Source organism: Gossypium arboreum, chromosome 4 (genome assembly GCF_025698485.1).
Source record: "Gossypium arboreum isolate Shixiya-1 chromosome 4, ASM2569848v2, whole genome shotgun sequence".
NCBI lineage: Eukaryota > Viridiplantae > Streptophyta > Magnoliopsida > Malvales > Malvaceae > Gossypium > Gossypium arboreum.
Window position 1 is genome coordinate 112,130,075 of NC_069073.1, and position 14,019 is coordinate 112,144,093.

The following is a 14,019-nucleotide window of genomic DNA, read 5'->3' on the forward strand; positions in this document are numbered from 1 at the left end:
AGAGTGGATGAGCTATTCTTTTCTCTAAGACTCACGCATCAGGTCTCTCGGTACCTTAACCACAGTGTGAACTGCCTTTAGCCGCCAACTGCCAAACCATTTGTTGATGTGTATTTGAGCCCAACCATTCTACTCTAACTGCTATTCGCATACAGTTAAAGATGCCATAACTTGTTAGAATCCGTCTACTTCTCAAACATAATTTCCTGTTTTTTCATTAGAACTGAATTCTGGATAAGCAATCATCGACTAGTATTGTATGCTATTAATCAACGTTCAAATTTGTTGGCATATATATTTCAAAAGATATTGTACTATGCTAGTTTCATATGTCATAAAGAAACAATAATTCAGGCATGCAGTATAGTTGAGGTGTTGGCTCAAGAAACACAATTATATTTATAAGAACATATTTTGCCTCTCTACAATCCACTTGGCATTTGTCCCTTAATATTTGTAAATGAATGGTGTGTGAAATAGGCATAACACTTTGATCTGAAGTGGTATGTAAAGGACTGATTTTAAGGGATATGAATCCTTCTCTTTCTTGCAATTCTGTAAGGGCTAACTAAAATTAATTTCGATTTTTCTCTGTTTTAATTCCCCCCCCCCCCCAACCCCCAAGGATTACAATCAAACAAAAAGTTGTAAAAGAAATACCTACTCGAATTGGTTTCCAATCTAGAATCATATTCTTCATTCCTTGCCCAAATGAAAGAATATCCCATGTCCACAAACAACTCAACTAGGTTCCTCACAACGAAGGAATTGAACAAATTTTGATCTGAATTCTGGAGGAATACGAGCAGGACGATAATTTTTGTCAAGCCATACAGCTGTGGCCTTTGCCTCCAGAATAGGCTGTACATCAAATCATCAGGTTACTAACAAAAACACCAAATCCTTGACTTGAAGAAGAAGAGTTGCAGGTTCGATAATAACAAACCACTTCATTTGGAATCTTAAAGATGAAATGCTCAAAGTACAGGCGAGCCCCTGAGGAGTTGGAAACCCTCACCTTAACAACAAATTTGTCTCCACTCTGGTTTCCAGAATGTATATGAGAAGTAGACATAAGTAAGATTATTGAAGGGCTCAGTTCACAGTAAGAAAAGCTAATCATGCTATAAAAAGTTGCAGCAGACATGCTGCACTGGCACAAGCTAACATTTCTAACGAAGTTTGCTGAGTTCAATTCTAGAATGATGCAAACATAACTGCATGTATGATATACCAACCTCCCCAAATTCAAATCCAATTTTAGTACTGTGTAAAGCATTTAGTTTCTAATCTTTTTAATAAAACTTACTTAACACTTTCAGAAAAGCAGTTCTGCATATCCTAGCACTGCATTTAGTTAAGTGTACAGAAGAGTCTTAAGTAGATTGTATAGAAGATTATTAGATTGAACTATTTAATTTCTATAGCTGCTGGAAAAGAATTTAGAAGGACTCGTACTCTTATAGAACCCCAGCTAACATATCAATTGCTTTAGACTTAGAAGTATTATTAAGCTCTACCTTGCGCTTTTAAACTAAAGAAATTAAGAAACAAGAAATTCAAAAGATAGCAAGAACTTTCATCTCTTTTCACATAAGTTGTTAAACAATCAGGTAAATTGATTAAAGAAAGTGGCCTACCCTTAAAGGTCCAAGAAATTTGAGCGACAACTCTGACAGTGCTAACGAATCACCGGCGCGGGCAACTTCATCACAGCTGATACCAATACTTTCAAGTAGTTCATGGCGACCTAATTATCCAAGCAAGAGTATGGGTTTGAATCAACAAAATATGATAAATATATATATACAAATATAGCAATGAGAACACAATGAACATGCAAGATCTGAATCAAGTGTCAGGGTAAACTGCAAGGAAAGCATCACTGTCTGAACCTCTATCATCCACTTCATCATCTGCGACTGCCAACGGCATAATTCCAGCAGCATGAAGTCCGTTTTCATTATAGTTTTAGACATGAAAGAGAACAAACCATTCAAAATAAAACCTCTCCCTGGTGATCCTAGACTCAATTCATGGACCTCCACCATTAGAAGTCCCAGCATTTTAGAAGGTTTTTGTTTCATAAATCAATTGGATGTGAATTACAGAGATCATAATTTATACTTCAGCAACTAGAGCAGTTAATGATCAAGTGCAGACTTCAATAAATAGAAATGCTAAAATGCATAGTCTGCCCTCTGAGTCTGACCTATATAGGAATTGAACAGTGAGACCAAAAAGCTGAAATTTAAGGCATTCAACCAAGTAATAGTTCGTAATAGAATTAAATAGACCAGAAACTAAACTCTAAGGTTATGTTCAAATTCTAGCCAAAAAAGAAAGAAAACTCACATCAATGTTTGAGGGCTCAAGGCACCTCTAATGAGCTACAAGATTAAATTAAGCAATGATAAACAAATAGAAAATAAATAAAAGAACCAAACAATTTGTGACTCACCGTGTTGACAATAACTTGCATAAACAGCATTATTAACAACTCCATACTGATCCAGTTCGTAGTCACGGACTTTGAGCTCAACCTCATGGAACGAAGTCATTCTGCAATTAGGACAACCAATAAATTTTGTTCACTTCTTCCTTTTAGCACCCACCTTCCCCAATTTTAGAGAATGAACACAAATTGATGAAAAATTTATTCCTTTCAGTTCGAAGTGGTGCAAATGTGCTACTTCCGATTCTGGCTTTTTCTAATCCTTATCAAATACACAATATCCATAAGTATTCTGAACATAGATTACTTCAAATCTTCTCGATTTTATTGTAGTTAAGGAAATTAACCAAAAGCAAATTAATGAAACTGGAAAGTACCCTTGACCGCCTTTGAGATCAAAAAGTGCTTCGACAGTGAAGCTCCTTGAGGTGGAAAGCGCAGGGACACGCAGCGGCATCAATAGCGGAGAGATTGGAAAGGATGAAGATGGACGGTGAAGATTGAGAAAAGTAGCATTTGGACGAGGGGAAGGCAAGACGGCGTGCGCCGGGAAAACCGAAGCCTGGAGCATCTGGTTGGATCTTGCTGCAAGGTTGCCCAAGAAAGTCTAATGATTTGAAGGTTTTCTCACTATTGATGGGCGAGAGTTCCCAAGCACGCTGCTTAACCAACACTGTCCTTTTGGCGAATAGGCCGAATTATTCATTAAAAAGTGGGTTTCGGTAAACAATATTTTGAAGATGGGTTTAAGTATTAATAAATTGACTTGGTATTTGGATGATGTGTAAGACACATCTCAAAGAGAGTAAATTCGAATAGAGATTATATTTTTTTTAGAAAAAAAAAATCAACCCATATAAAGGTATTGTTCTTGAATTGTAAAATCATTTACACTGAATTTGGTGGATCCACAAATAACAATAAAATTGGCATATCATTATTCATGTACTTAGTCATTTGATCAGCAGTCGCATTCTGAGATCTTGGAATATGACCAAGTCTTTTCTTTCAATTTTGTCTCAAAAGGTAATTGATTAAACATAAGTCCACCAAACTACTATTGGCAGCTCCACCAATTAGCAAGGTCTCCACTAGAAGTGCATTATCGCATTCAAGGTCTAATTGCGTGAATCATTTATCACATGTTATGCATAGTCCTTCAAGCATGGCTTACGCTTCAACTTGAAAAATTGTTTTCTTGTCAACCACCATTGAAAACCCACACAACCATCTCACATCAACATCTCTAAACACACCTCCCACCGAAGCACTAGTTCTATTGGACGACACTACTCCATCCGTGTTGAGTTTAATCCACCCTTTCTCCGATGGTGACCATCATAAAGTCAACACCATAGGATTCGGTTTGAAGTATATTTTGCATAACTCTTCTCCCAAATGATACATGTATCTACAAGTTCTTGTACATAGTTATTACTATTAGCAAAAACATAAAGATTACGATTCTTCTATAACAACCAATATAACAAGGAGAAAAGGGAATACCATTCAAACTTCTCAGACCTCTAACTCCTTGAATTCATTAAGTTTCATAACAACCATTAACCAAGCAACAAGGAAAAGAATGCACTCTGAGCATGTTTTGGCACCACAGACTGCCATACCGCTCTTCAGAAAGTACAATCCCTAACAGCATGGAGTTCTGACTCTAACACCTCACCACATCTAGGACAGTGTCCCTCATTAGTCATGTGTCTCCTTTCTTATTCACCATTTGTCAACAGCCTATCTTTCCAAAAAGCCCAGAGAAAGACACGCACTCTTTGAGGTGCCTTAGATTTCCATATTAGCTTTCAACAGTTAGAGAATTCGCTAAGAACAAGTTGGTGCATATTCCTATACGTTCAACACTTGAAAAATTGTCTTTAGTCATCCATTTCCAAGATAACCTATCCGGTCCTACATCAACGAATGGTAGAACCATAGTTGCAAATAAGCTTAACGACACTATCAGGAAGTAAATTGTGTAATCGGGACAAATCCCACCCCCACTATTATTCACCAAGTCACAGAAACATAACGTATCATCTAGCTAGCCAAACCATATGTAAAAATCCCTAAGTTGACCAACTTGATGAACCCACAAACCATTCCAGAAGTTCGTAAGTCAACTATCCTCTAAAGACCAGAACACACATCTGACCATACCTTCATCAAAGATATCCAAATAAAAGAGCAATTACTCCTTGCTATGGACCTTGTCAACACCCCTTATACATTATACTTGTTTCTCAATAATTTCACCCACAAAGCTTCTATATTAGTGAGAATTTAAAACCCCAACTTCAATAAGAAAATTATGTTCTGATCAGCTAGGCTTCTAAGCCTAAGACCTCTGGAATTGAAAGGTCAACAACATTTCCCCCAAAACACTAATGTTGGTTTCCTGGACTCCAATGTCATTCCCCATATAAAATTACTAGCTTCCTCATATGAAATTACTAGCTAACTTTTCAATTTCACTGCATATAGAAATAGGAATACGAACTGTACTCATGAAATAGTTAGGAATAACAAGAAATACTAATCTTACCAACGTAATTCTTCCAGCCAAAGATAGCTTCCTTGCTTCCTACCCATTCAACTTACTCCGAACTTTACTAACCACGAAATCAAATGTACTAGTTGTATCTCTTTTGTGAAGTAGTGGCATGCCAAGATAATTACAAAGATCATTACGAAACTAATTTCATCAACATGCCTTAGATTGGTGCTAACAGTGTGAAAAGAGAAAACTATATAATAGTGATTTTAACAGCCAAGTGACTTCAATGAAAACTTTTGAATAGTTCAATAACCATTGTATAACTTTTTGAAGTTAAGTGACCAAAATATAAGCTTACTAATAATTTTGTGGCTTTTGATGTAATTTACCCTTAATTTTAACTATAGTTGTTCCTAATAATTCTACACCAGTTCAAAATTTAGCATTTTTTTTCTCATTACATTTTTTATTAATTTAAAGTTTTAATTCAATTGATAATAGTTGATGTGGCGTTGTATAGCTGATTTAAATAAATATGTTGGAAAAAACATTTGAAAAACTACGTTGATTTTCAAAAAAATTATTGTTTTATGCTGTTTTTGAATACAGAAAGGAAAATACATCATACAGGGCGTGTTTTCACTTAGCTAAAATTTGTTCTTTTTTTTTTATTTTCTTGCGGTTGGAAATTAGAAGTTTGTACATTTATTTTTGTTCGTGTTTGAGATAGACATGGTTATAGTTTTAAGAAATGTTTGAATTTACGATGGAGTTGGGTGACCTATAAATTTCATATGCATGTGAGAATGGAGCCATCACCCAAGAACTCAAATTGCGTTGCAACTCAAGGTCCTAGTTGACAGTAATTATAGGTATCAGGTTGAATTGTAACTAGAGCTTTAAGTTTACAAAGGCTATGTTGTCAAGGGATGGAGCATAAATGGGGTCATAGTTGACAATGGTTATACGAGCACGACAACGAGTTCTTCTCATCAGAAGAGGATGTTTTATAAAACTCAAACACAAACACGAGGAAGAAAAACGCAGTGGTGTTTCAATATAACCAAGTAATACATCTTATCCATCACCATTGAAGGCGATGACCCTATTATTATAACCTGTGAAAGAATTAGGATGTAATAGGTTATACTAAAGCTCACCACCATTAGTGTAGATGGACAACACAAATTACTTAATTATACTGAAAAGCCCTTTACATTTTTCTTCCTCTCGCTTATGTATGAATTTTATAAAGCATGCTCCTCCGATAAGGAGAAACTCATTGTGGTGCCCGCATTAGCACCGTCAACTACAACCCCAGTTATGCTCTATCCTTTAACAACATAACCTTTGTAAACTTGAAGCTTTAGTTACATTTCAACCTAAAACAGTATAATCACCGCCAACCTGGACCTTGAGTTGTAAAGTGATCCTGACTTCTCAAGTGATGGCTTCATACTCACACGACAAGTGAAATTTGTAGGTTACTTAGCTCCACAACATCACCGTGAATCCAAACACAACTTAAAACTATGGTTATGTCTCACGCAAAATGAAAGACAAATAAATATTTAAACCTGAAAATTTCAACACGCAAGAAAAAAATGATTTAAAGGATACTGAGATATAGTAAGTATAGGATAGGAACACGCATTTATATAGGGGATGGGGCGAGGTAAAAAGGGAAAAAAATTATCCTGGGAATCTTTGTTTGCAATGTATGAAATTTATCCTGGGAATCCAGGTTTGCAGGGATTCAGAAGCAGAAGTAATCAAGTTGGCCTGGGGGTTGAAATGGATAGAGAGAAAATGCTCCATGTAGTGGGCGTTTTCATCTAACTTATTGTTAGAAAACGCGTCTTGCAAGAAGTGTTTTCATCTAAAATGGCAAATGAAAACGCCACTTGCAAGGGGCATTTTCTCTCTAGGTGTTTCAACCATCAAACTTAATTGCTTCTGAGCCTCTTCAACTCGAGATTCCCAAGATAAATTTCATGATTCTCGAAAAACACCGCTGCAGGGGAGTGTTTTCTCCCATAAAAATTTCATGTGCATAGAGGTAAGAGCTCTATAGAAAGAACTCAATGCAATAGATTTTCCATACTGACCATTGAAGTAGATTGTTGATCTGAATAATACTTGGCATTAGGAGTAATCGGCATTGTCGTGAAAACTTGAATTTCGTTCCTACATTGTTGTTGAAGCAGAGGTAATTTGTTAAAATACGTGTAGGTTTAGGGTTTTAGGTGATGATAACTATATTTTTTATTGTTTTCTCAGTTTCAAATATGTGGAACAGTCTATTTAATTGAAGACGAATAGACGAGTCAGAGATGTTATCCATTACAACTGTCAAATTTGTGAGACTGAAATTGGCCCTATTTTTGTATTAGCACAATCTGAATATCTGATATTCAACTAGAGCGTAACGTTAAAAGAGTTTAGCACAAGGATTAGGTGTAAAGTGTGGATCCGAAGAAGAATTTTGAGCCTTAAATGTAAATATCTTTTGTCATTGGACCCCACTAGATATGTCATTTTTTAGATCACTAGGGACAATGATTTGGAGTAGGTGGTTGAATCTCATTGCTTAAGTGGGAATGTTGTACTAGAGTTATATTTCGACTTTGTAGAAGAGGACGAAAGTGGCTCGAGCTCGATTACACCGTGCCTGTCAAATTCCACGCTAAATCAAGAAGTTGAAAGTCCCATGCCAAATCATCAACACGCACAAAACTAATATCTCTAAAAATTATTGTCGACCCAACATAGTTTAGGATCATAGAAACCAATAAGCGTAGTAACTAAAGAATTTTGCCAATAATTTTTTGCAACAACTCCGAAAGAATTTGGGGATGACTGAGATGTTTTCTTAACTAACCTAAGAAGGCGTGTTGTGTTGCAACCTAATGTATGCATAATTTCCAACACGGGCACCAGAATACAGACTGCATTCGATCAACGTTCAAGCCTATGGGATCCTGCACACCATAGGTATTGTTTGTGTCATATAAGGTCTAACTACATAGGCCGATACCATAAGGATGTAGAGTGTCGACATTTTATTAACATAGGTATGTTGTACATAGAATTTCTTTCATGTATAACAATTTAACATATATATTTGGGTCACTTTTCTTAAATGCAATATTGATTTTCATCGACAGGGTACAAGCTGCCAACATCGATTCCATGAAATGTTAGAGAGACTACAGGTTGTAAATCGACTGGGTGCAGAGTACCTCGATGGGATACCGAAAGAGTAGTAGGCATAATCGTATGATGCAGGACTACAATACAAACACATGACCATAAACCTAGTGGAATGAATTAATTCTGTATTGAAGGGGATGACATCATTTACCGGTAATCTCGGTGGTCAATGAAACATATTTCTGATTGGCAGCCTTGCTCCCAAAGCGAGCTGAAACATACGCGAGTCAGTGTTGAAAGATATTGGGGAAAATGTAGAAATCACGAACTCAATGACTTCAGTGTGTCACTCATGACCAAATCTAGTATTCTAGGTTAAACAGCCTTATGGACCCGAATGAGGAGTTATTAATGGAGGGTACTGCGTAAACTTGATATAAATGATCTACGACTATGGGAGATTTCAAACACTTCGTTATCCACATGTGGATTGCATGACTTACGTTGACTAAGTTTACAAACTTGAATGCACGTATAATGTTTGAAAATCTGAATTTCCACCTGTCCCGAGTAAACCTGTTCATTGGTCGAGTTACTCACTTAGGCCTAAAAGCCTGTCCAAAATTTAGTAGGGTTTGAGAAAAGTATTATGCCTAAAAATGGGCTCAAGCAAAAGAATTAGGGTCGTTTAAAATATGGGTTGGGCTTGGGTTGAATATTCAAGGTCCAAGCCTAGCCCGACCCAACCTAACCCATTTTTAAGTTTAAAATACTTTATATTATATTATTTTTATATATTATGTAATTTAGAACACATTAAAAAGATAAACCTATACTAAATATATAATACTATTCTAATATAAATGTAAAATAGTGTTAAGATGACAATATAAAATTTTTCCATAAATAAAAATGTATAAAATTATTAAATATTAAAATGATATAACATAAATATTTTAAAAAAATTAAAAATAATATGGGCAGACCTAAAATGGGCTTGGGTTAGTCTTTTACAAATATGGGTGGGTTTGAGCAAAATTTTAGGCACATATTTCTGGTCAGGCCGGGCTTAGACAAACATAAAGTATATTAATATAATGCTTAGGCTCATTCCGAACTCGACCCATGACCACTTCTAGTCCGGGGTGAAAAGATGTGGCCGTCTACCTTGCACGCTCTATTCGAGTTGGGTCCCGCTAAGAACTCACGGCGCAAGTCAAAATGTCAGCCGAACTCAACTCAAATATGAGACAATATGGATATTTAGGAGCGAGGAGACACAATAAGATTATGCAGTTACTGTAGGAACCTAGGGCATATGAAGCCAACATGTCCACACAACCTAGGAGCATAGAGGAGAAGAGCTAATTAAAGCACTAAATCATGTAGTGAAAACATTAACTTATTCGTTTATTCATTAATTTTTTCTGTAAAGTTTAATATTATTGAAGTAAGATATAATACAATACATAAGCTAAAGTTTTAATCTTTTTTCGAACCTTTTGAGCAACTCTTTGCTTTATCAAAGTATTTTACTTAACAAATGGATGGAGAAAAACTTAAATGAAAAAGTAACATAAATAATTGTAAATTTTAAACTCACAATATATGGTACAAAGGAAACCAATTTAATAGATTTGTTTCGTATATTGTAAATAAGTGTACTTTGGGATGTAAAACAAAGTATACAATTTGGGAAAATTACAAATAACATAACCATCGGTATGTTGAATGTGTGCCACAACTCGATGGACGTCGGGCACGCCTAGGGTTTCGTCACACTATTTGGGTTGGCTGCTCCTCCTCGACTTCATTTTCATCTTCACGTTCACGTTGGGGCTAGCTGTTAAAATCCTTTTAGCCGTTGGAAAAGTTACTATTAAAATAGTAAGGAAAATGTGCCCTGTAAGACGCATTTTTCTTTCTCTATCCAAAAACAACGTAAATCGGTAAAATTTAAAAATTTCAACCTACTTTCTCAAATGTTTTTTTTCAGCATATGTATAAAAATTAGCCGGCGTTTTACTTACATGATTAATCGAAAAATTAATCAGTGAGTTTGATTCTTTTTAGAACTAAAGTAACTTTTTGGGTAAAGAACACAAATAGTCACCTAATTATTCAGTTTGTTTTATTTTAGTCACCCAACTATTTTTTTTTGTCACTCAAGTTTCTAAACTAAATATTTTAGTCACTCTTCCGTTAATTATCTAACTGAAGTCTAACGTGGGCTTTGTTCTATTGGTCTAGTAATAAATTTAGCCTTCCAATGTTATACAATTGATGTGCACAAAACTAACTAAAATTTCGACAAAGACAAGTGCACCTATCAATTAATAGTATATCTACAGTGAGCACATATATCATTCCCACAAAGACTAAAAGTACTAGTAATTACCGTCTTTCTATTATTTAACCAAAAAACTAGAATGAATGATTAAAAAATAAAATTAACTAATTAAATTAACTAAAGAACAAGAAAAAAATCAGGAAAATAATCGAGAAAATAATCAAGAAGTGAAACAATACCCAAAAGAGAATTCACCTAGACTTCATCTGTCATTATCAATCTGAATTAAACAATTTCTTCACTTAGTTTCTTTATCCGTGGAAATTTCTATATTATGCTAATATCTCTTTCGAGAGTAAGAGCAACTGACTCTAGGTTGATTAATTGAAATTTCATTCTAATTGAAACCCCTATTGTCGATTAACTTGATCTATGGATCCCCCTATTAGATTTAACTCTAATTCGGTAGATTTATGTCGTCCTATTTCTAAGATTGCAAGCAACTCCACTCAATTATGTTAGATCTACTATTAAACAAGAATTTTTCCTCCTCTACTCAAGCACATCAAACATGGATTAATAGTCTGAAAATATTAAACAAAGAATTAAGCACACAAAATTGAAAACAATACCCAAATATTTTTTGTGTAAAACAGAAATTAAAAGACAAAGTTCATCATAGGATTCATCTCCCGTAGGTATTTAGAAGATTAGTTCATAATCACAAATAAAAACATCTCAAAGACAGTATAACCTCAAGAAACAAGAAAACCCATAATAAACTTCAAAGAAATCAAAAGGAGATCTTCAATCTTGATGGAAATCTACTTCAGAGTCGGCTTCAATGGTGTTTTTTCGAGTTGTCTTCTTAACTGTTCTCTGACGGCTTGTTCCCTCTTCTTATATTTGGTATATATAAGTCTTATAATGCCCGAAAAACCTAAAAATTGTATATTTCTGCGTTTTCAGAGTACAGTTTGCAAAATCCACACGATCTAGCACATGACTGTGTGGCTCACATGGCCGTATGTCTAGCCTGTGTAGAATGGCTCAGCCTGTACGGTTCCTAAAACTTACTCTGATTTTTCGATTTTCGCTCATTTATCGCTCCTTTTGCGCCCAAATGCTCTCCTAAGAATAGAAACATGAATTTAGATGATTAGGAAAATAAAATTCACTGTTTTAAATCGAATAATCATCCAAAAATGCATTAAGAATGAGGCTAAAACATGTTACTTTTTAGCATTTATCGACAATCTACCAATTTGATCCTAAATCTAAAAAATTCAAAAAATTCGACCCTTAATTTTTACAAGATTTTTCATTGTAGTCCTAATTATTAAAAAATAATTAGAAAATCTTAAAATTTTGAAAAATTAAATATAAAAATAAGGTTAAGATTTTTGTACTCAAAGTGACTTTCAGCAGTATCTTCCACTTTGTTTTTTTTTCTTTCATTCAATTGATGATGTTGAAAATATCAAATGTTATGTCCTTCACCAACAATATCTCTCTAATTCTTGAGTTAGAAATGATAAAGACACAAGAACACTAGAACTTGAAAACTAGTATTATCTTTATAGCAAAGAGTAAAGTTGTCGGAGTTGGTGTCATCAATCCAATCATTTGTCTGGGTTCATAAATTTGTTAATTTTTAGTTTTTCTTTTTCTAGGTTTTAACTAGGCATTTAAGATTAAGAATGTAGTAGCCCAAAATTGACCGGGCTGAAAACAGAATAAAAGAATTAAATAAATATTTATTTATTTAAAATGTCCATTTAAAAGTCCATAAATAACCAGCCTAATAGACCCATTACACCTAGCAGCCCATTTAAAATCAAATACCTAAAACCCAACTAAACTAACCCATTAACTTGTAAACCACCTAAAACCCGGTTACACCCAAGCCCAAATACCCAAACAGACCCAGGACTAAAGTGGCCCAACTGGCCCAAATTATTACACCAAGGCAAGAAACCCTAGGGTTTCTGCCTTTCCCTCCTCGAGCCGCCACTGCTTCTGGAAGATTCGGGGAGCGTCTATTCAGTTCCCCAAAATCGAGACGGCCATCAATGCTCTGTCTCAGGTCATCAATGCATTGTCACAGACCCTTCAATGCACCACGACCCTTCAGCTCGGCCACCGATCACGCCTCCACCAGTAGGCCGAAATTTCAGCACCGTGTTAGAGCCATTTCCACCGATCGTGCCGAATCATCGTCAACACGAGTCCACGCCAGTAACCACGTGATTTTCACGGTCACATACAAGAAATGGAAGGAAATCAAAACAAATAAGATCAGCAGATAGACCCAAACAGATATGGAAAGAAATCAAAGATTTCTTTCCAAAACAGAACAGTTTCCAGGCTATAAAGCCTTCTTCAAACCTGTAAAGGTGGGGGGAACTGACGTTTTTACACAGATAGGCAGAGATTTACACACTTACACTCACAGAGATTTTTACACACACACACAGAGAAAAACACCAGAGATACACCACAAAGATATTGTACACCAAATATTTTTGCAATAATATACCAGAAAGATTTCACGAGAAACGAAGGTGACCTATTGTTCTCTTTCTACTTTTATTTCATTTTTTTTATTTTATTCAAGCAATCCGCATATAATACATTGAAAAACAGAGGAGAAAGAAGTACCTTTTAGATTAGCCGAGAAAAGCGAAGCTTTTCAGATCTCGACCACCGTGCGTGGCGGAGTTGGTGACGGCGCGTGGGGCTGAGCACGAAGGTCCGATGAACGGAGCAGACCGGCCTAGGGTCGGAGCTCAGAGGACTGGGAAGAATTTCAGAGTTTTTTTTTTGTTTTTTTTTTCCACAAGGGATTAAAATGATTTTTGAAGCTAAAGTTCGGATTATATAGGAGAGGGATGCGACGTCGTTTTGGAATGACCGTTTAATGACCAAAACGGTGCCGTTTCAAGGCCCAGAATCCACGCGTTGACCCGTGACCCGGGAAGGATCCGCGTGTTTTTGACAAAAGGGTTATTTGTGCAATTGATCTCTCCACATTTTCAACATTTGCGATTTCATTTTATTGTATTTATAATTTGCCCATAATATTTTATGCTTGTTTCAATTTAGTCTTAATAGCTTCTTTAAGGTTTATCCCAGGAACGACATCGTTTTAAGGAGGGTTTAATTACCCTATGAGTCCCTCACATTTTGCGCGCATTTCTCTGGGGTCCCTAATTTATTTTATTTTTTTTAAATTTTGCCCCATGTAGATTTTAAAAAGTTAAAATTAGCCCTATGTTTTATTTATTTTTATAATTATTTATTTTATTATCTTATATTATATGTTATTTATTTTATATATTATTATTTTATATTATTATATATATATTATTATCCTTAACTATTATATTTTATTAATTAATTATTCATATACTATATATATTATTGTAATTTTAAACCTATATACTTCTATATTATATATTATATAATGATTTTATTTACTATGTAAATTATTTATTTTATATATTATTATTATATATTTTGAAATTATTATTAAAATATTATATTATATGTTCATTATATTATTAATTACTTATTTTTTATTATGTATTATTTTTCTAAATTATTTTTTAAGAT

At 34.8% G+C, this 14,019-nt stretch overlaps 1 protein-coding gene across 2 annotated transcripts; it reads right to left on the minus strand.

Moving 5' to 3' along the window:
• Window positions 1-375: 375 nt before the first annotated feature.
• Window positions 376-3,207, minus strand: LOC108458145 (acyl-acyl carrier protein thioesterase TE3, chloroplastic-like). 2 transcript variants are annotated; one of them, XM_053026495.1, is made up of 5 exons: window positions 2,833-3,207; window positions 2,462-2,562; window positions 1,641-1,750; window positions 1,019-1,042; window positions 376-861 (listed from the first exon to the last, which is right to left on the minus strand). In XM_053026495.1, exons 1-5 carry the CDS (start codon window positions 3,024-3,026, stop codon window positions 742-744), a joined length of 549 nt encoding a protein of 182 aa, XP_052882455.1. In that variant the 5' UTR covers window positions 3,027-3,207; the 3' UTR covers window positions 376-741. The 2 variants fall into 2 exon arrangements, with proteins under 2 accessions (XP_052882455.1, XP_017612915.1); XM_017757426.2 differs by having other exon boundaries at window positions 947-1,042.
• Window positions 3,208-14,019: the final 10,812 nt, after the last annotated feature.

Coding starts and splice junctions, on each gene's coding strand:
- LOC108458145 (XM_017757426.2), bottom strand. CDS start 3,026: ATGCTCCAGGCTTCGGTTTTCCCGGCGCACGCCGTCTTGCCTTCCCCT. Junction 2,563..2,832: donor GATCTCAAAGGCGGTCAAGG/GTACTTTCCAGT, acceptor TCCTAATTGCAG/AATGACTTCGTTCCATGAGG. Junction 1,043..1,640: donor AATTTCTTGGACCTTTAAGG/GTAGGCCACTTT, acceptor TCTGGAAACCAG/AGTGGAGACAAATTTGTTGT.